The sequence below is a fragment of the Chanodichthys erythropterus genome, chromosome 16 (genome assembly GCF_024489055.1).
Source record: "Chanodichthys erythropterus isolate Z2021 chromosome 16, ASM2448905v1, whole genome shotgun sequence".
NCBI classification, from domain to species: Eukaryota; Metazoa; Chordata; class Actinopteri; order Cypriniformes; family Xenocyprididae; genus Chanodichthys; species Chanodichthys erythropterus.
The window spans coordinates 36,526,130-36,549,140 of record NC_090236.1 but is presented as its reverse complement, the minus strand read 5'-3'; the positions used below and the strand labels follow the sequence as shown (position 1 = coordinate 36,549,140).

The 23,011-nt window shown below is 36.0% G+C and overlaps 1 protein-coding gene across 3 annotated transcripts in view; it reads left to right on the top strand.

Annotated features, from left to right (window-relative positions):
* Positions 1-624: 624 nt before the first annotated feature.
* arhgef18a (rho/rac guanine nucleotide exchange factor (GEF) 18a) overlaps positions 625-23,011 on the top strand; it is a 24,261-nt gene continuing 1,874 nt past the window's right edge. The window contains exons 1-20 of one of the 3 annotated variants that reach the window (XM_067363024.1): positions 626-806; positions 7,207-7,350; positions 7,457-7,592; positions 8,803-8,883; positions 8,991-9,131; positions 9,225-9,475; positions 10,882-11,004; positions 11,120-11,237; positions 12,426-12,674; positions 12,939-13,015; positions 13,106-13,284; positions 15,424-15,485; positions 15,586-15,771; positions 15,960-16,100; positions 16,199-16,239; positions 16,326-16,391; positions 17,836-17,883; positions 18,030-18,506; positions 18,944-19,202; positions 19,302-19,403. In XM_067363024.1, coding sequence (XP_067219125.1) covers positions 8,811-8,883; positions 8,991-9,131; positions 9,225-9,475; positions 10,882-11,004; positions 11,120-11,237; positions 12,426-12,674; positions 12,939-13,015; positions 13,106-13,284; positions 15,424-15,485; positions 15,586-15,771; positions 15,960-16,100; positions 16,199-16,239; positions 16,326-16,391; positions 17,836-17,883; positions 18,030-18,506; positions 18,944-19,202; positions 19,302-19,403 — 2,593 coding nt within the window. In that variant the 5' untranslated portion in view covers positions 626-806; positions 7,207-7,350; positions 7,457-7,592; positions 8,803-8,810. Of the gene's footprint in view, positions 807-7,206; positions 7,351-7,456; positions 7,593-8,802; positions 8,884-8,990; positions 9,132-9,224; positions 9,476-10,881; positions 11,005-11,119; positions 11,238-12,425; positions 12,675-12,938; positions 13,016-13,105; positions 13,285-15,423; positions 15,486-15,585; positions 15,772-15,959; positions 16,101-16,198; positions 16,240-16,325; positions 16,392-17,835; positions 17,884-18,029; positions 18,507-18,943; positions 19,203-19,301; positions 19,404-23,011 lie in introns of all 3 variants that reach the window. The other 2 variants (XM_067363025.1, XM_067363023.1) reach the window with 2 other exon arrangements.

Genomic DNA, 23,011 nt, shown 5'->3' with positions numbered 1-23,011 from the left:
AGGGAAGTCGTAGGACATACGGCGTAAGCTTTTTGAAGAATACAGAAAGCGGAAGCACGTGCAATTCGATCATATAAAGCATATACATTTACTTTTTTTCCAAAATGGCCGATGGTTTCACTAGATAAGACTCTTATTCCTCGTCTGGTATCATTTAAAGCCCTTTAAAGCTGCACTGAAACTGCAATTTTGACCTTCAACCGTTTGGAGTCCATTGAAGTCCATTATAAGGAGAACAATCCTGGAATGTTTTCATCAAAAACCTTCATTTCTTTTCGACTGAAGAAAGAAAGACATGAACATCTTGGATGACATGGGGGTGAGTAAATTATCAGGAAAAGTTTATTTGAAAGTGAACTGTACTAAAATAACCTAAACTAAAATAAATAAAAGCTGTAGACATTAAAAAAGCGAATAAAACTAAATTAAACACACAACAAAACTACTAAACCTTTAAAACTAAAATGAATAAAATAAGTTCAAAAATGTTAATAAACACTATAATAGTATTTCAGTTATAATACAATACAATAACATTGGTGTGAAGGAAAGGAGGTGTGCTGCTGTTCCCGAACTTCCCATCATGCCTCAAGGAAAGCAGCGCTGAAGTGTGCGTGCACGCGCGCGCGCTCCAGCATCGTTCCCGTGCGTGTGCGCGTGTGTACTTCTCTGCACTTGTTGTTACCGGTGAGGCGGATGCTTAAGAAAAGATACTGTGTCGAAAAAAAAAAGACAATATAGGAAAGAAAAGAAACTGTCTAGAAAAAACGAAACTAAGAAATGATGTGATGTTTCTTTAAAAAACGGTAAGTAGAAACTTTTGTAGCTGAAGTTTGCGCGAGCCTCTTTGTGTTTAAAGTTTGTCATCGAGGCCTCGTGTTATTTCATTGGCGTTGTGTTTTATTGTTTACAGAACTTGTATTCTCGTTACTAAATCATCTTTTCGACCTTGTTTAGAGATATACGACGTCTTTTAAGTGCTACTTTGAGAGTTTTTCGTGCCCTATCATTCATTCGTCGTCGCGGCTGTTCTTGAGAGGAGTGTGACGTTTATCAGCGGCAGGACGAGTTTCGCTGTGATTTCACTTTAGGATTAATAATGGCGTCTTTGCTCAAATAACCACAACTTTTTCTTTTTATTTCTTTACATCAGACAATGACACGCTTATTGTGGCGAGTAGATGTGGCCAATGGAAACTACATGTTTTCTGATCGGTTGATTGCTGTGTTTATACTTGTCCTCTGGTGTCATGATGACAATGAAGGATGGTTTCTCTATCTGTTGGACCATTAACTCACATTCCTTGAATTCTGTCTCTCTTGATTGATTAATGCCTCATTTACTCATGACACAAGTTTCACCAGTGTCAGATCTGTGGAAAAGCTGAGTTTGTGGTCCTGGGAATTTGTGTTTTTAAGATAATCAGTCATCTAGATACTTGTACTTAATCCAGTAGTGACTAGAATTAGTTTCACTAATAACACATCAGTTCTATTATTCACTAGTCCTTTATTCATTACCTCCTGGTAATAATTATTTTGCAATACTGTGTCAGGGTTGTGACACGTTAGCTGTTTGTTAATGCAACATCAACAAATGACAAATTTATGCCATTTTTTTCCATGGGAATCTTTGGTTCTGAAGTCAACTTTTCATTTCCGACTAGTATGTATTCAGTTTGTTCCTGGAACCTATTCAAATTACTTGTACATTTAGTACTTTAGATACTTGAAACCATTCAATTAGTTACTTCTAGTCAATATTTAGATTTTCCTGGTAGTCAATATAGGGTTTTCAAGCATCAAAACAATAAGTGTAATACAGCTTTGAATTGTTGTTGTTGTTTTTTTCAATGCATCAGATTAGAATGAGTTCTGTTTAATTAGTTTTTTTTTTCTGAGCAAAAATTAAATAATATACATTTTTACCATGATTTACAGAAGACGCCCACTAAATTGTCATTCAGTGTAACAATCTTGTCAGGAATATTTATAACAAAAAATATATTTATGCCATATTAGATACTAGCCTAATTACTTGTAATTTTACATTTTTAAACTTTGCCACTATCCTAGGTTTTTTCCATTTGTCAGCAAGATTTGTTTTGCTCATTTAAAATACATTAAAATTTAGTATGCTCACATATTCTTTTATATGTTTTAATACATACAGGTCAGAATAAGTATTTTTCAATTTTACATAAATATAAATGGAACATTTTCACCCACATTTTGGCATTTTATTCTACCAAAACTTATTTGAAACCTTAAAAGAGACGATTTAATTGCATTTAATGTGCTTTCTATGTATAAAAAAAATCACTTTTTGTAAACTGATGGAGACATTTGAATTAATTATAAAGTAGTCATTCTGAGTTAGTTATTTTAGTAACCTTTGATGTACTCTCTCTCTCTATATATACATATATATATATATATATATATATAATGTGTGTGTATGTGTATATATATATATATAATGTGTGTGTATGTGTATATATATATATATAATGTGTGTGTTTGTGTGTATATATATATATATATATATATATATATATATATAATATATATATATATATATATTAGTACATCAATATGTTTTTTTTAGTTTTTTATTAATATTCTAAATTAGTGTGTGTAAATATATATAATATATTCTGGGTTTATTTTATTTTATTTTATTTATTTTTTTTAAGTGTCTCTAGTTTTTATTATTGACACTTTGGCAGTTTGATTCATGCTCCAAACCACTGATTCGAAACAACAGATTCGTAAAGCTTCATGAAGCAGTGTTTTGAAATCGGCCATCGCTAGATATTGTTAAATAAAGTCGTTCTTTTGGTTTTTTTGGCGCACAAAAAGTATTTTCGTCACTTCATAACATTAAGGTTGAACCACTGCAGTCACATTAACTGTTTTAAATACGTCTTTAGAAGCTTTCTGGGCAATGAAAGTGTTAATTATCTTGCTGTCAATGGAGGCCTCACTGAGCCATCGGATTTCATAAAAAATATCTTAATTTGTGTTCTGAAGATGAACGAAGGTCTTGTGGGTGTGAAACTACATGAGGGTGAGTAATTAATTACATAATTTTCATTTTTGGGTGAACTAACCCTTTAAGTACTGGTGTCTAGTTGACAATTAAAAGGAATAAATTAGAAATTAAGTCCTTTAACCTATAAATAGGTACTTGTTTCAAAATAAACTCATACTCAATAACTTTCTGCTACTCGGTCAGTCAGTCCCTTTACCCACCAAATTCAGCCGAGGCAAACTAGAATCTCACAAAATCTTGTCTTAGACTTGCAGTAAAGGTCAGCATCTTTTAAGGTCATGTGTAATCTGTAGCTTATCTGTTTTTAGTGAGAAACAGGGAGGCTTTCTGTATTTTATCTGGCCTGTTGATGTGTGAGAGGGGGAGGTTGGCTTCATGGTCATAGCCAGGCATTTTTCACACAGTGACAGAACTGGTAAATCAGTTACAGCATGTGTAAACAAGAAATTCTCACATTTTGCAGCTGCTGAATCTATTATCACACCATGAAAACAAGAGCGAGCCAGTTAATATTAATGCAGCCAGTGCCTTCCCTCGATTAGGGTTTTACTTCAGAATGTCGTTTTCCGTTTATAAAATAAACCAAGATGGTGGAAGTGTCAAATTTCGTGTGTCTTATGCTCTTTGTAAAGGAAGGAGGGCGTTTGTTTTTTCATCTGCAGACTGGAGAAGCCTGCTTTTCTTGTTTGACAGATAAGTGTAAACCTTAGCCTCGTTTCATTTGGTTATATTCATCTCCATCCAGTGGATGATTCAGGGGAGGAGCAGCCTGCAGCAGAAGCTGTCAATCAGCTACAATAGTGCATTAGTGAAAACACCTGCGGGAAACTGCAATGAGGTCTGAGTATCATTTAAGTGCGACTCAGCTCATGTAATGATCTTTCTTGGTCTCCCGGGAATTTGAAGTGCATTTAACCGCCATTCATCAAGGTGCAGCTGAATGTGGGTATGAAAAGTGCATCCTAGTCAGTATCCTCCTCCTCCTCTTAATGGAGCACCAGTCATGTGTTTGTGGGCAGGTTCGCTCTTCTTGTTTGCCTGTCTTTTATTTCGCCTTCATGCACTTTGCACATGCTAGTCTTTATGAATGAATGTACTGTTTGAATAGCAGCACACACATTGTTTGAGTGCTATTAGGCATTGTTAGAGTGCTCATAAGGTGTATCCTGCCTTTCTTGAGCAGTTTGCCATTGTAACAGATGAGTGCTGTACAACTCTAGCCATTTCAAATTCATAAATTTGGGGTGATTTTTTTAAAAAGAGTGTCTCCTGTCACAACTTAATATGATGATTGACAACTAAAATTATAAGGTAGTTCACATAAAATTGTAAATTCTTCCATCATTTAACCTTTCAAGTCAATCCAAACCTGTATGACTGACTTTAGTTTATTCTGTGGAACACGAAGTTATTTGAAGAATGTATCTTTTTTTTATCCCCTTTATATAGTGAAAGTCTGTAGTTTTAGATCTGGTTCAGATTTTCTGTTCTATTTAAAGGATTAGTTCACTTTAAAGTGAAAATTAGCCCAAGCTTTACTCACCCTTAAGCCATCCGAGGTGTATATGACTTTCTTCTTTCTTTCGGAGTTATAGTAGTTTTTGGGGGCTGATACCGATATTATAAAGTAAAAAAAAAAAAAAGTCAGATATTGATATATTTTGGCCGATATTCTTTGCAGTGCTTCCCACACATAGGGTCTCATTCATGAAACATGAGCAGAATTAATTTTTGTGTAAATTGTGTGTAAAGTGGTTCTGGCGTAAATTTTCGGATTCATTAAAATGTTCGTATTTTCCAAATGTTAGTTGGTACAAAAGAAATCTACACCTGCTCCCAGCCACGCGTAAATAGTGCGTTTAACATCCGAACGTTTTGCTTATTAATAAGGCTGCATTTTAATTCACCTTAATAAGGTACATATTTACACAGCATTTTGAAAAAATATTATATATAGTAATTACGTACGTTTTTTCTTACTTTTATTGTGAGAGCCAGTAATAGCATCTGCAAACGGAGCACTTTAATCAAATAATTAATTGATTTCAATAGGGCTGGGCAAACTAATGGCCCCAAATGGCCAAAATCCTTCGTTTGGTGTCATAATATGATGCCCATATATAGTTTCAGTCGGACTTAATGGGCGGGATTTATGGTAATTGAGAATGAGCGTCCCATTTACGACTGATTGGAATTCATTAACACACACACACACACATTTCACTATCACTTCTGACGTTTACGAAGTATTTGTGAATCAGGAGAACAGTTTTCGGGAAGGTCTCTTTACGCGCAAATCACTCACATATTTACTCGTATATTTACGAATGTTTCATGAATGAGACCCATAGACTTTACTTGGGCGGGCCGCCCACGTATAATAACGGCCGCCCAAGTATATTCGGAGACGCATTTTTGCTTTTATTATTTTTATCCTCTTATACTTTTATATCCGCGCAAGATAATGAAACCATCCGCAATCGATTAACTAATCGTTTCGTACCTGCTCGTTATGTGTGCGTCAGAACTGTTTACTCCCGCTAACATTCCCACGGGCGCCGCATTTTGCAAAGTCACAAGGGGGCGCTGTTGCGCGTTCTACACATAGGTTCTACAAGCTCGTGCAACAGAGCTTCACACTGCTTCAAAGTGATTCTCAATCAATGAAAAGCGCAGATTCTGAAGGATCAGAAGGATCAGCCTGCAATAGTACAGACATTTCAAAATAAGAGTACCTGTAGGGCTTGTTTATAATAAAAAATCACACGCTAAGTTTTATCTTTTTCTTTTGGGCATTACTGGTATTTTGGTTACACTATAAGTTGTATTTAATTTGATTTCCATTTAATTCATAGTAAATTATTGTTGTCTCCCCCACAGAAAGAAAAGACTAAGAACATTATTTGACATATATATTATTCATTTTATAAATTTTACTAGTAAAATCTGTGTCCCATTCACTGAGAGAGACACTAAATGACAGCAAGGAGAACATAGGAAAATGTAAACCATTTAAATGCTGTAATTTTGCAATGCATAATAATGCATAATATTAGTATGTAATTAAATGTAATAGTATGCTATGTAATTAAAATTAATTTCAATAAATAAAAATACTGTTAAAAATCACACATTGTTTGTTTGTCACATGTAGTAGACCATTTTTGTGCCGTGGGTAATAGGAGGATTTTTCGCCCGGCTACCACCGCAAGTATATTTCAAACCTGTGGGAAGCACTGCTTTGTATATATTATAGGGGTGCAATGACTCAAATTACTCACGGTTTGGTTTTTATCATGGTTTTAGGGTCACGGTTTCGGTATGTGCTATGTTCAGGCAAAATAGGACAACTGTCAAATAAAAATAAAGAAAATAAGAACAAGTAATCCTCTGACGCGATGTATGATGAAGGATGCAGGAGTATCGTAAGCTTAGACTTCTAATTCGTGACCAGTGTTTTGTTTTGCTCCATTTTGTGCACTTTCGCATTCGACATCACATCATACGTCAGAAGTTTCTCTTCTACCACAAATCAAGGTGTACTGCCATCTGTCGGAAGCTAGTTATTATTGTTAGTTAAGTTTTAAATATGGATATTTTTCTAACGTATCGCTTAACTTCAGAAGGGCTTTATTAAACCCCTGGAGCCGTATGGATTACTTTTTTTATGGATGCATTTTATTTTTGCTTCAAAATGTGGATTCAAAATATGTTTTTGTTTTTTTTTTATGTTAAATTATTAAATTATTGTTATGAATTCAAATAATTAGACACCCTCTTTATTATTAATAATATTTAATTAAAACATTAATAACCCAGTAAAAAATGGACATTTTGTGCTTCACAGTCATACACACCGGAAACTGGAAAAAAAAACATTACATGTCTCAGAAAAAAATGTTTTGCCCCAGTAAAAAACTACAAATCAAGCCTGTTTACTGTAAAGTCATGTATCTTCTGCTCTTTAATCTTTGACAAGAGCTTAGGAATGTGACAAACCAAGAGAAGAAACAGATTTGTTTCATTATCCTGTTTTCCCCGTCTCTTGTTTTAGTAGTCTCTGTCTTGATGCTTTGCATTTGCACTTTTACCTAAAGCAACTTACACTACATTTTATTACATTGTCAGTTTGTCATTTATCATCTTATCAGTTCATGACTGTCCTTGATCAGTCCTCCACCGCAGCGTGTGCTGGAGTCAAACCAAAACAGTTCATCAGAAGTGTAGCCAGAGTGAATCATGTCATGTACACATTCTTGGAATTCCTGGAAGCCCAGTAACTTCACATTGTATCTGTAAGGATTCCAGGAAAACTATGATGATGCATCTAAATTTGTATTTGATTCAGAATATCCATTTAAATAACAGATTCCAAAGCTAACTTTCTGCTTCTATGCTCAGGTCCGACAGAGACTATTCATCCTGCGTTTGGTTGTATCTGCTCCGTGACTGACCAGGCAGACATGACCCTCTCACGGCGCAGATAAACCTGCATCCTCCAGCCTTTGACCTCCACTGGTTATCACTACAGCCACAGGTCAGTGCTCTGGCATTCTGGACAGGAAGTGTAACAGCTGCTACAAAAGTACTTTTCTTGTTACAGAGCACAACCAAAGAAAACTTTATTCCCGCTCTAACTGTGTATATAATTTAATTATAATTAAATATATATGATTTATCAGTTAGAAAGGGAAGTATAATTGGAATATTTGAGGATTTGTTTAAGTGTTTGCGTTTCACGACTCAGCTACAAATTAAACCAATTAATTAATAAATAAATGCAGCCTTGGTGAGAATAAGAGACATTTTTCATAAATATACACACAAAAAAAACTTTTGAACAGTTGAATCCTGCTGATCAACCTGGTCAATGTCATGTTTAAGGCCTAGTGTTTTTCCTCCTTTGTTTTAAAAAAAATCGCATCCACATGAAAATGCAAAAACACACTATGAAGCGCTGTTGGCGAATCAGAAGTCTGGAAGAAGAACGTTTCCGACGTCACAAGCCAAAATCTGCAGTTTCAACGTCTATACGACAACACTGCATCCAGAGTTTCTAAAAATTAGGGATGCACAATATATCGCCTGCAATATCAGTATCGGCCGATACGTGTTCATTTTTTAATGTTATCGATAAGAAAATTTGGCAGATATATTTTAAAGCCGATAAATAATGAAATATTTCCTTCAGCTGAGACACTTAAGATGCGCACTGTTCACCATGATGGTTTTGAATTGCTTGAAATATGATTGAAATCAAAAAGAAAAATACTGTTAAGTGCAAATGTGCAGCACAAATCTGACATACAGGCTGACATTAATGGCGAGACTTTCGTTTTTGTAATCAGGCTCTCAAAAATTATGTAAAAATTTGAATTTAGATTTATCGGCCAATATATCGGTTATCGGCTTTCAAATATAAAGAGTTATCGGTATCGGACAAAATTTTCATATCGGTGCATCACTACTAAAAATCTTCACCCTGGCAGGAGTTTTAGTGACTGGATACTGCGTTTGCATGTGGACGAATGGACAATCCGCATAGAAAAAGCTGCGGTTTTGAAAATACCTGTGTTCGTGTGGACAGGGCCTAAGAAGCCTGTTTGAAACCTGTTTATTTTTTATGATTGCATTTTGTGGCACAAAAATGACTTGCTTCATCTTTAATACTTTTTTCAGACAAAACTGAGTGTCTAACTGTGTTTCTTGATTGTTTTCTGCTTGTTGTTGTTGTTTTTTTCCCCCAGAAGGTAAGATGGAAGAAACTGATTATGTGAGAGCCAAGCCCGTGGCAGAAGACTCAAATGCTGATCCCATCAATATTGACGGTTGGCTATTTAACCTTTTTAGTTACTGTAGCCATGTAAACATGTCGACATCACAGGTCTTGTTTGTTGACGTTAAGGAAGAGTATATTTACTCCTTTTCTACACAGATGGGCGTTATAATGCACTGCGTGAAGATCTGGAAGCAGATGCTCGGGATTTTGAGGCTCCCACCTGGAGTTTAGCTGTTGACCAGGAGTATTTAAAAAACTATTCCAAAGAGGCCATTAAAAGACAGGACGTAATACATGGTAAGGGGTGTGATCACTTGTTTTGTTTAGTTTTTTTTGTGTTGTTTTGTTGTTGTAGAAATTTGATTTGAGCTGTTATTGTTTTTATAACAGAGCTGATTCAGACAGAAATAAATCACGTGCGGACGCTTAAGCTGGTTTTGGGTGTATACGTGCGAGAACTGCGTGAGAACCTGCAAATGGATGAGATGCGACTGGAAAGACTCTTTCCACAGGTGGAAAACCTGCTGCAGGTGCACCAGCTTTTCCTTGACCGCCTTAAACAGCGAAGAGTCGACTCCATGGAGGCAGGCAGTACCCAGAATTACTGCATCCACAGTATTGGAGACATCCTTATCGCACAGGTATCTTTATCATATATCTGCTATAGGATGTGCATAGATGCCCTGACAGACACTGCATATGTCTTAAAGTTTAGGCTTGAGGATTAATAGTTAGCTATACGACAAGTTTCTCTAGCTGCATGCTGTGGATCACCGAACTGTCAGTTATAGCTAGTGTCCTTCATATGATCTGCATTCCCCAGAGCTGAGATAAGCAGCAGGTGCTTCCTGAAATGAATGGATTTATTGTTTCATCGTTAAATTAGGTTGCCCCAAAAAGTATTTGGCTATTCAAGACGTATTTAATGTATAACAAAGTATAAAACCAGGTGGCATTTGTTTTAAATGTATCATGCTAGAGCTGCACAATTCTGGATAAAATGAGATTTTTTGGTTTCAAATAGAGATCATGATTCTGAATGTAAAACTAAACAAAATAACATGTAATTTACTAGAGGTTCTGACAAAATGGTAATTGCTGGAAAAATGTTTAATTAATTTGAATCATTTAAAAAAGGGTTTTGAATGAATTCAACTTGTTTCTTTACTGGATGAATCAGTGTTTTTGAACAAATCTTTTGAATGAATGATTCAATGACAAATACATTTTTAACAGTCACTTGTCGGCAATTACTGACATAAGATGTAATTGATACAACTTTTATTTGAAGCAACAAGTTAGTTTCAAAAGTTGGTTTGCTCTATTTTGATCGCTATTGTAGACATCAGTGTTTAAATGCTAAATTTAAACTTTTATCTCAGTACTTCTGTGATCATTTGTATTTTTGTAACAGAGAAATAACTACTGTGTGGGTCAACCGCTCTCTCTCCGGCTCAGTGCAGCAGCAAGAACACACATTTAAATGTTCTGGTCTGATTTTGTCAAAGATTTAATAGATAAAGGCGAATTGTTGTCATTAATAAAGGTTGCATGGGTGTTTTAATCGAGATTGCCATCTTTTTATGATTAAGCCAAAGATTGATTGATTGTTTATATAATATATATATATATATCTTTTTTTTTTTTCTTTTTTTTTGACATTTAGTTAATGTGATGAACTACTTTGCTAAGACACTTCATACACCCACTAAAATCACTTAGACATGAGTTAAGTCATTTTATAGCAATTGGCCAAGAAAAGTGAATTTAGTTCTTTACTACCGTTAAAATATAAAAAATAGAAAACAGTTATTTTAAATTGTAATATTTCACAAGTTAGTGTTTTTATTTAATATATATATAAATTTATCAAATAAATGCAGCATATTGTGAGTGTAAGACGACTTTAAATGAACCAGTGTTCATATTTTGTCGTCTTAACAGAGTTTAAACATTTGTAAATATCCCGAATATTTCTCTATTAACTTCTAGCATAGTTATGAAAATCTTTGGTGCTCTCTGATCTGCATGTTTGTTTGTGTTGTAGTTCTCAGGTGAAATTAGAGACAGACTGCAGTACTGCTATGGAGTGTTCTGCAGTCACCACACCGATGCAGTCAACTTCTACAAAGACATGATGCAAAACAAGAAGTTCCAGGCTTTAATACGAGTAAAACCTTTAATACGAGTCAAGTTTTAAAAGGACTTGAAATAGTTTTATTATATTCTTTTATTTAAAAAAGTGAATCATTTGATCTGATCACAACACACTTTTCTGTCCTCAGAAAATATGTCAGTTGTCCATTATACGGAGATTAGGAATCCCAGAGATTATTCTCCTTATAACGCAGCGCATCACAAAATATCCAGTTCTGTTTGAACGTGTCATTAAATACACTGAAGGTAGGTTTTTTATATGAATGCTTAAATAATTGTATAGTTTAGTTGTAGTTTGGCTCTATTACAGATAAAAAAGTATAGCTGTGTTGTTTTTATAATGTAAAAAGTGCAGGATGCATGTACTTAAAGGGTTAGTTCACCCAAAAATGAATATTCTGTCATTAATTACTCACCCTCATGTCGTTCCACACCTGTAAGACCTTTATCTTCAGAACACAAATTAAGATATTTTTGATGAACTCCAATGGCTCAGTGAGGCCTCCATTGCCAGCAAGATAATTAACACTTTCAGATGCCCAGAAAGCTACTAAAGACGTATTTAAAACTGTTCATGTGACTACAGTGGTTCAACATTAATTTTATGAAGCGATGAGAATACTTTTTGTGTGCCAAAAAAACAAATAACGACTTTATTCAACAATATCTAGTGATGGGCGATTTCAAAACCCTGCTTCATGAAGCTTTATGAATCTTTAGTTTCGAATCAGTGGTTTGGAACGTGTATCAAACTGCCAAAGTCATGTGATTTCAGTAAACAAGGTTTCGTTATATCATAAATGTTTCAAAATTTCAATGGTTCACCACTGGGGGGCGTGACTTTGGCAGTTTGATACACGCTCCGAACCACTGATTCGAAACTAAAGATTCGTAAAGCTTCATGAAGCAGTGTTTTGAAATCGCCCATCACTAGATATTGTTGAATAAAGTCATTATTTTGTTTTTTTGGTGCACAAAAATATTCTCGTCACTTTATAATATTAAGGTTGAACCACTGTAATCACATGAACTGTTTTAAATATGTTTTTAGTACCTTTATGGATCTTGAGAGGTTCGGTGGCTTTGCTCTCAATAGAGGCCTCACTGAGCCATCAGATTTCATCAAAAATATCTTAATTTGTTTTCAGAAGATGAACGAAGGCCTTACAAGTGTGGAACGACATGAGGGTGAGTAATGACAAAATTTTCATTTTTGGTTGAACTAAGCCTTTAATTGCAAGAATATCAAAGTTAAGCTTTTCACTTTATCACTTTTGCATGGCAGATTAAACCGTGTTTGCAGAAACACAGTTTAAATTGAGCACATTTATAATGGATGCTGTGTCTAATCAGACACACAATATGTACAAGCATGTCCATAATTCTCCTTCATTGAGGTTGTATGATTTGCTTTATTTTTCATCCTTTTGACAGTTGACTCAGAGGAGCACAAGAGCTTAGTACGAGGTCTGGACTTGCTGAAAGACACCATATCACAAGTGAATACTCACGTGGACGACTTTGAGAAAGCGGCAAGGCTAAAGGACTTGAGCAGTAAGCTGGAGCCCAAGTCCCAGGTCAAGATGACCCACGGGCGAGTGTTTTGCAGAGAGGACATGCGCAAGAGGAGGCTGCTTCATGAGGGCATGCTCAACTGGAGGCTAACTTCTAACAAAAGCAAAGGTGATCATTGTACCAGTGACACATCTATTAAAGGGTTATTTCACCTGAAAATGAACTAATTACTCACCTTCATGTTGTCCCAAACCCCTGAGACCTTTGTTCATCTTGGGAACACAAATTAAGGTATTTTTGATGAAATCAAAAGAGGGTTTCTGAAGCACACATAGGCACCAATGTCAATGCACCTTTTGAGGTCCAGAAAAGTAGTAAAGACATCATTAAAACAGTTCATGTGACTACAGTGGTTCTCTCATATGCCTTTAGATGTCCTAGTCTTGCTGTTGTCAGATGTTTTGCTGCTGTTACTGGAGAAGGATCAGAGACTTACCTTTGCCTCTCTGGTGAGCAGAATGTAATCATTTGCATTTTCTTTATGTATAGTATACAGTTGCCGTTATCATTAAATGCCAGGATGTTCTTTTCACCTGTAGGACGGTAAGCCTGCAGTGATTTCACTGCTGAAGCTCATTGTGCGTGAAGCGGCTCATAACGAGAAGACCATGTTTCTGATCTCCGCCTCCTCGGACACTCCAGAGATGTATGAGTTTCACACCTCCTCCGGAGAGGAGCGCAACACATGGAGAGACAAAATCTGGAAGGCTGTGGAACTGTAGGTTTCATAAACTTTTTTTTTTTTAATTCAAAAGTTTGTTAATAATAATAGTAATTGTTGTAATATTTTTAAAATGAGTCTCTTATTCTCACCAAGGCTGCATTTATTTGTTCAAATATACTGTAAAAACAGTAATATTGTGAAATTACCATAACATTGCTTCCAAGAAACATTTCTTCTTATTATTATTATTATTATTTAATGATGAAAACAATTGTGCTGCTTAATATTTTTTGGGAAACTGATACATTTTTTTTTTATTTCAGGATTCTTTGAATAGGAAGCTCCAAAGAATTTATTTAAAGTAGAATTCTTTTATACAATTATAAATTACTTTATTGTCACTTTTGATCAGTTTGATCGAGTCCTTGCTGAATAAAATAATTAATTGCTTTAAATTAAAAATCTTACTGACCATAAACTTTTGAACTGTATTATTGCACTGAAAAAAAGAGTTAATTATTCACTACTCGTTATTCTTGAGGGTGATTATGAGATAAATATGAAGAGCGGTAAAAGTGGAAAAAATGTTTCTGGTTTGGTTAAAAATGGCAATTTGCAGAGAAAGAGCCTATGAATGGCTTACTTATGGTGCTTTTCCACTGCATAGTACAGCTTGCTACGGCTCACTTTAACCCCTTAACTGTCACCGTCCCTCTAGCGGGACGTTTGCCATTATAAACTTAAAAGGTTAGTTCACCCAAAAATGAAAATAATGAGGGTGAATTAATTACTCACCCTCATGTCGTTCCACACCCGTGAGACCTTCATTCATCTTCAGAACACAAATTAAGATATTTTTGATGAAATCTGATTGCTCAGTGAGGCCTGCATAGACAACAATGTCACCGAACTTCTCAAGATCCAGAAAGCTACTAAAGACATATTTAAAACAGTTCATGTGACTGCAGTGGTTCAACCTTAATGTTATAAAGCGACAAGAAATTTTGTGCGGCAAAAATACAAAATAATGACTTTTCACCAATATCTAGTGATGGGCGAATTGAAAACACTACTCTAAAAACACAATATTTTGTTTCGAATCAGTGATTCAAAGCACCAAAGTCACATGATTTCAGCAGATATCCGAATCACTGAATCGAAACAAGATTAAAAGCAATGTTTTGAAATTGGCAATCACTAGATAGTGTTGTAAAGTCGTTATTTAGTTTTTTTTGGTGCACAAAAAGTGTTCTCGTCACTTCATAACATTTAAGGTTGAACCACTGTAGTCACATGAACTGTTTGGATATGTTTTGAGTGCCGTTCTGGGCATTGAAAGTGTTAATTATCTTTCTGACAATGGAGGCCTCACTGAGCCATCGGATTTTATCAAAAATATCTTAATTTGTGTTCTGAAGATGAACAAAGGTCTTACGGGTGTAGAACGACATGAGGGTGAGTAATAATTGACATTATTTTAATTTTGAGGTGAAATAACCCTTTTAAAACAATAATATCTTAGTATAAACCTAAAATAATATTGACAAACTTATATATCATTTAAAAGCTTACAAATTGTAGTTTTCTGATTTTCAAGACAAAATGGGGAACAGTAATTTATTAATTCGTAACTATATTTTCTGACTCATTCAGACATTTATTTTGAAATGGGAATAAAAATGGAAAAGTTCTTTTTGCATGTCTTTTATGTGTTTGTTAAAGGTTGAGTTCAAACCAAATTGTATGAACATTATGGAAATAAATGGTTTAGGTCACTCAAACCAAACCATAGGTTTATGGAAATGGAAAAGTCCTTATGTGGTCACCAATGGAGTCTGTATGGTATCCAGTGGAAAAGTTTGGTACTGCGCCCAAACAAAATTTACTGGAAACTCAATTTTTGAGATATCAACCTTAAATTTGTAGAACTATAATGATAAGTCTATAATCCCACCCACTTTGAAACGGTACTAAACTGCAGTGGAAAAGCAAACCAAGCCAAATTAAAGCAAGCCGAGTCGTGGAAAAGCGCCATCATAGCCATTATAGTGGTCCATTAAACCGGATGTATAGACATTTTATTTTTTTCCGCTTGAGATTTGTTAAAAATAGTTCAGAATAGTCAATTTCAAGTAATATATCTTAATTTTTCTGTGATTTCTTTCTAACATTATTAATCTGATTATGTTTCAGCTGTCCAGAAGATGAGGAAGAGGAGCCAGAAGAGCTCTCTGAGAAGATCCAGGACTTTCAAAGTAACATGCACATTTCTGTATCACAATCTGTGATTTCATTCTTTCTTCCTGTCACATTTAACATATTGGCTTTTCTTGTACAATGGTGTTTTCCAAATAGGGAGGCTTTACATACATGATGCCATGATAGAGCAGAACCTTACAGAAAAGCTGAAGTTATTCACCAGCATTACAGCCTATGTGACAGGTGTTACTGACATCTCTCCAAGTGAGCGCCATCTGCTGCGTGGGAATGTATCGGAGCCCCTGCAGGGAGAGCAACTCCTCGCTGGAGCCCTGAAAGATGGTGAGACACTGCACAGCAGGAAGGGGAATTCAGGATTGACATCTTATCATATATATATAAATACAGCTCTGTAGAATAGGGTGTAGGCTTCTGTTACCTTTTTATTTTACTTTATAAATGTGATAAGCCCACTTAGGGGCTGTTGTACAGCATGATGGATTGCAATCTATTTTTCAATCTTTCTTCAGTGGAGAATTTACAAAACTTGTTGGTAACATGTGAGTACAGCCAAACTCCTCCTCCTGGTGAAGGGATGGATCTGGTGCCACTTCCCAAGAGACCTGATGCTTTCAGAGGCTTTGAGAGTGAAACCTGCATGCTACCTGGAAGTAAGAGAAGCTTTCTGTAAAATATCTACTTCATTTCATGACATTATTGTACTATTTACATATTCATTGCCAATGACTGATGGACTTCTTGTTTGTAGGTGGTATTGAGAGTTATTCGAATGAGGACCTGGAGCTGTCGGTGAGCTACTCTACAGTATCACACTTGTTATTTTTTGGAGTGGTACTGATATAAACCAATGTATGTTCTTGCTTTTGACCCATTAGGCAGATGAGGAGATAACTCCACAGAGCTGGAGTGCATTTCTGTCAGTCTTCTTCCCTAAAGCAGAGGTGAGATTTAATATTCTGTGTGTGTTTGGAGTAAAGAAACCACTTTTACTCAACTTCTGATGATTGAAAGCTTCAGCCTATACACTCTCTCTGATAAATGACTGAAATGACTGAAAGTCATTCATTTCCAAAGAGAGAAGTCTGCGAGCACCATATGTGTATGCAGTATTATCTCAGTGTGCACATGCTCACAGCTCACGGTTGCTCACGGCCCATATGAAAGCTCCACTCATGTGCTGCACAACACAACAAAGGGGGCGGGGCCATGTTGGGCTGCTTTAGAGAAGAGGAAGAGTTTTTGTAGTAGAGTGTTGTTGTCATGCCGTCATTTTACGCCGGGCTGCTTCACAAACGAGGGTCAATTCAACGCTGGATTTGCACAAAAGATGAACATGACGGCACATGCTAGTGGATGAGTTGAATCAACTCCACAGCAACTACATAAATTTATCCACCAACCATTCAGAAACGTCCAGTTTCATTCTAAAAGTTGTAACTTCTTCCTGAGTCTCTCCATCAGTGTCGACTCCGGTTTGAACAATGTAAGGCTGAACACCGTTACTGACAATCCTCATTTTGGCTGCGTGAGATTCTCCAGCTTTGTTGTTGTTGAGCTGTTAAAGCTCCGCCTTCTTCTGGAAAGTGGCCCGGGAGCAGCAGCTCATTTGCATTTAAAGGGACACACACAAAAACGGCGTGTTTTTGCTCACACCCAAATAGGGGCAAATTTGACAAGCTATAATAAATGATCTGTGGAGTATTTTGAGCTGAAACTTCACAGACACATTCTGGAGACACCAGAGACTTATATTACTTCATTTATCTTGTGAAAGGGGCATTATAGATCCCCTTTAAATTCAGTATCATTAAAATTACCAAATTTCATTAAGTCTAACATTAATACAATTATACAAAAAAGATAATTTAAAATAATAAATAAATCATTTTTAAAAACCAGTTTCAGTTCTCAGCCAAGTGCATCCAGAATTTTCAGTTTTGGTGCATCCCTAATTCTAATCAAATCTATGAGCACATTTATGCAAAAATGGCCGTTATGCATCAATAATAATATAGTAAATGACATTAAATTTTTTTTATTTACAATATTTACATTGATTAGCCCTAGGAAACCTGTTTTTCTTTTCCGGAAAAGGCAATTACATAAAGTTGAATAATGTTTTTTCTTTTTTTGTGCAATTATTTACTTTTCACATCAAGTATTATTATATTAAGTTTTTATGTTACATGATATGAAATAAACCACTTCTTTCATATTTTCATACTGTCAGGATTAGGATTAAGTTTGCATCTTTATTATGACAATGTGTGCACATACCTAACAGAAGCAAATATAGTGTGTAATATCCTAATATTCAATTGTGTAGTTCACTTACTTTAAACATGTGTAACTATTATTGATCATAATCTGTTTTTATCTTCACAGCTTTATGACATTGCAAATAGATTGTCTCAGAAACTTTACAGCCTTCAGGTAATCCAAACTCTAAATGTGCAGTTCACTCATAATTATCCAATTATTCATTAACAGTTGCATATGATATTTTTAAATAGAAGATTCATCTGTGTAAATCCAGATCGGCACAAATTAATCTTTGATTCATTCCTTTCCTTCCTTAGTCTGTCGTCCAGCAGCAAGAGAGCCACATCGAGTTGCAGCGTGCCACTATTGAGGAGCTGATGTCCCGCCCCCGGGGCAACTCTCTCCTGGAGAAGGAAAAGCATCGGAACCTGGAAAAGCAGCGTGAGGAGCTGGTGAACTTCCAGCGGCTCCGGAATCAGCACCGACAGGAGCAGGTGCAGTGGGAGCAGGAAAGAGAAAGGCAGAGGGTGCAGGCAGAGATCAGGGAGAAGGAGCTGAGTGAGAGAGAACTGGAATGCAGCAAACTGGAAGAAAAGCTTGCGGAAGATAAACAGGAACTGGCCAAGGGCAGAATGGAGTACCAGGAGAATCTGGAGCGGCTCCGAGACACTATGCGTGCTTTGGAGAAGGAGAAAGAAAAGGTGGAGCAGCTGCAGAAGAAGTATAAGAAGTATGAGAAGAATGAGAACGTACCCAACACTGCAACCTTTCCCTTGGAGAATGAACAGATACAGGTTAGGGCAATAATTATATTGTATTTAAAAAAAAATGTCAGAGATTCAATTCAATTCACATTTATACATACATATCGTTTCAAAGTTACAATATTAGAAGAATGCAGTTAGCAAATAATGTAATAATTTGTGCAATTAATTTACAAACACTGTTAGCATTTAATTTTAAGGTAGAAGCAATGAGCTCCTGGAAAAATGAAATGCATCAACAATAATTAGGATATATAGAAATTTGGGAATGTGCATGTTGCATCTTCTGAGGTCTTTGCAGGAGTTGGCGCCGTCCCTTCATAAGTGTTGGTCATTAGTGCACATAACAATGCATGCATTTCAGACTAAGCAGTTTTTCTGGCCAATACTATTTTTTGAAGTTTTTGAATATATGTGCCATTGTAAGTCAGAAAAAGTGACATGCATGAATGTGCCTTCCTCTCTAGTTACCTCCACCCTACCCCATATTGAATGTGGTTACTCCCGGCTTTGAAGAGAGGCCTCCTCTGGTACCACCACGCAGGGAGAGCATCATCAACCTTCCTGTTAAAGCAGAAGTCCCCTTACACCTCATTAGTACCACCAACCAATCCCACAAAGCCAGCTCTGTCCAACAGAAGATCCCCACCAAGCTGGCCGTCCAACCGAAAGGCAAGGAGAAGCACAGCAAGCACAAGAACTCCCATCAGCGCACCAACAGCGCAGGTATGACCTCCATCACATCAGTTTCTGGGCTGTGGTAAAGAGGTATCAGTACGTTTTAGGTGATTTTAATTCAACTTGAACATCTTGTCTCACTTTTAGCTGGCATAGAGGTGTCTCAATTACTTCCCATCAAAGTTGCAGGAAAGGAAGGAGGCAGTTTAAGAGCCGTGAGATCCAACAGTCCTCACCAACTCCGTCCAGGTGACACTTCTTTATTCTGTCTCGCCTCACAGACAGCTTCTTTCTGTTATAGGATTGGACAGTGTTTCTGGTTATTAAAATGTTTACATTTTCTTTGTTTAAAGGATATTTTTACTCAAATTTTTATTTTATTTATTTTTTTAACCTCATATTCTAACACTTCTTTGTACACTGTGTATCGTGTTACTTAAAGGGACAGTTCACCCAAAAATGAAAATTCTCATGATTTACTCACCCTCAAGCCATCCTAGATTTTTTTTAAAAAAATATCCTGGCTCTTCCAAGCTTTATAACGGCAGTGACTAGCGCTCCTTATTTTGAAGCCCAAAAAAGTACATCCATCCATCATAAAAGTAATCCATATGACTCCAGAGGGTTAATAAAGGCCTTCTGAAGTGAAGCAAAACTTTATAAACTAAAATAACTAGCTTCCGGAAAACGACCATACACATACTGCACACGTCGACTTGTGTCACGAGTAACCCGTGAAGCGATGTATGACGCAGGATGTTGGAGTATCGTAAGCTTAGCTAAGAGGTTACGCCTCTTACGGTTCAAACAAGCATGGAAGGGCAACAAACTCAAGCTCCTCTTCTCTTGTATCGAAATCCTCTGATATTTCTCGTTTTAGACTTCTAATTCATGATCGGTGTTTTGTTTTGTTTTGCTTTATCCTCTGAGATTTCGCATTCATCAATCCGTCATGTGTGAGGCCGTAAATTGATGCATACAGCTGTCTGCCGGAAGACAAGGTAACACTTTACTTGAAGGGGTGTGCATAAGACTGAAATGTAGGGCTGCCCTCAACTAAAGATCTTTCTAGTCGACCAGTAGTCGTTCATTTAAGCCATTAGTCGACTAATCGCGCATTTATATTAATAAGCCATAAATCATAATAATGAGCCTTTAATCTTATGTATACATAGCCTAATCAGTGCTTAAACACATGCATAAAGCTTGCCATAGTGCACCGGCAAACGTAATGATTATGAATGTGTCGTGAAAAAACAGCAAGGTGACTGTCTAAACATTTTAATAATTTATTGATAATGTTTTCTGTGTTTTCGGCTGCAGAGATTAAGACAACAATGCTGACTCATCTCTCATCTCCGCAGCAGTGGACGCGCCTATATGCAAGTTTCATATGGATTACATAATCTGAGAATATTTATTTTCCATTTGAATTGGCTCGTTTAAAAGTAGACATTCCAAGCTATAGATATATTTCTTGTGTCTGTGAGGAAAGCAGCCTATACGATGAGTTTCGGTTCATGCTTGTTACGAGCTCAAGTTCACCGAGACAGAGATCAGAAAACGCATCCTGATTGCTTTCATTGTTTTACAAAAGCACAACGTTTTGCTGTTAATGTGAGTTAACAGAAATAAAAGTAGACCCTTTACATTTTGCATTACTCTTATCTATGACCAAAAATGACGGAGTATTTTAAGTTAAGTGCAGAGATCACACCGGCGCCTCCATGTCATGCAGTAAACACGCCCTCCACACAAACAAATAATTGCGCACATTTATCTATAGGCAAACATTAAAGAGAATGGACTAAAGTTGCGACTTACATGTTTCAAGTAATAAGCCATATTTGAGGTCGATAAATGATAGGTGAATGTTTGGATTTCCTGCAGTTAATAGTCTGTGCCTCTAGGACTGCGTGACCTCGCCACTTCCTGTGGAGATTTTTTTTTCTGCGACTAACCAATTAATAAAGTCTTAGTCGACCAAGCCTCTTCAAGTTGACTAACGGTTAGTCGACTATTAGGGGGACAGCCCTACTGACATGACACCTTCATAATCATGACATGACACGTGTCATGAATATGAAGGAGGTTTTATGACAACTGTCATTAAGTGTCATTCACTCAATTAAGTCATTTTTAATGCAAAGATGACATTGTTTGTGATGTCTGTGTTATGACAACTTGACATAAACCAATACATCATAACCTGTCATAAACATGGCAGAGTAATTATCAAACATAAACTACTTTGGTTTTTAACATTAACATTACATTATTTTGGTAGCACTTCAGTATAGGAAACACATATATAAACTATTAACTATGACTTTTCTGTCAATAAACTCCTAATTTACTGCTTCTAAATATAGTTAATTGTTAGGTTTAGATATTGCATTTAGTCATTTAGCAGACGCTTTTATCCAAAGCGACTTACAAATGAGAGTAGTAGAATCAATTAAATCAACATGAGAACAACAGTATGTAAGTGCTGAGTGAAGTCACAGTTATGTCAGTAAAGTGCTCATAGCGATTTTTTTTTTTTTTTTTTTTTTTTTTTTTTAAATAAATAAATACACAGATAGGAGAAGAATATTAGTCAAGGTAAGTGCTACTACTACTGGGTCAAGTGCTGACGAAAAAGATACGTCTTTAGCATTTTTTTGAAAATGGCTAGAGACTCGGCTGCTCGGATAGAGCGTGGTATAGAGCTCGGATAGAGATATTGGGGAGGATTAAGAATCTAGAATAAGGTCATGCATAATAAGGCATTAATATGTGCTTAATAATTATTAATAAATAGTCAATATTCTAGTAATATGCATGCTAATAGTAATATGCAACTAGTTAAAAGACCCTAAAATAAAGTGTTTTTTAAGAAGTTAAATGGTTTATTATCGGACTTTCTGCTGGAGGAAACTTTAAAAAAAAAAATGAAATGAAAAATATTCATGACTGTTATAAAATTATTTGTCAGAGAATTGTCACTTAATGACATTTTAATGACAAGTTCAATTTGTACCACTGTAGCTGAGATCAAGATACATATTTATGACACTATTATAATGGCCTCATGACAGCCAATGTCAAAACCAACCACATGACCGTTTAATATAATGTTAACCCATAAAGCTAAATAATGTCAAGTTGTCATGACAAACACACGGACAGGTTATGATGTGTTGGTTTATGTCAGGTTGTCATAACTCGGACATCTCAAACAATGTCATCTTTGCATTAAAAATGACTTAATTGAGCAAATGACACTTAATGACAGTTGTCATAAACATTCATAAAACCTCCTTCATATTCATGACACGTGTCATGTCATAATTATGAAGGTGTCATGTCAGTCTTATGCACACCCCTTCAAGTAAAGTGTTACCAAAGAGAATTATTATATTTAATAAAGTTTTAAATATGGATATTATATAAGCCTTAGCTTCAGAAGGCCTTTATTAACCCCCTGGAGTCATATGGATTACTTTTATAATGGACGGATGCAAAAATCTCACCCCTGATTCACTCCCATTATAAAGCTTGGAAGAGTCAGGATATTTTTAAATGTATCTCCAATTGTGTTCGTCTGAAAGAAGACAGTCATATACATCTAGGATGGCTTGAGGGTGAGTAAATCATGGGATCATTTTCAGTTTTGGGTGAATGCAGCACTGTTTTAGTCAGTTAAACCACTCATCCTTGTGTTTCTGCATTTGAAGAGTTCATTTGCAAAAACCGATAAACGCCATTTTTAAAAAAAATGAACTAAGTGCTGTGCATTATTCTCCATATATAGCACGTTCTGTACCCTAAATCCATTTTATCAGAAGAGCCGGTTTTGCCTACTTTCAGGCATC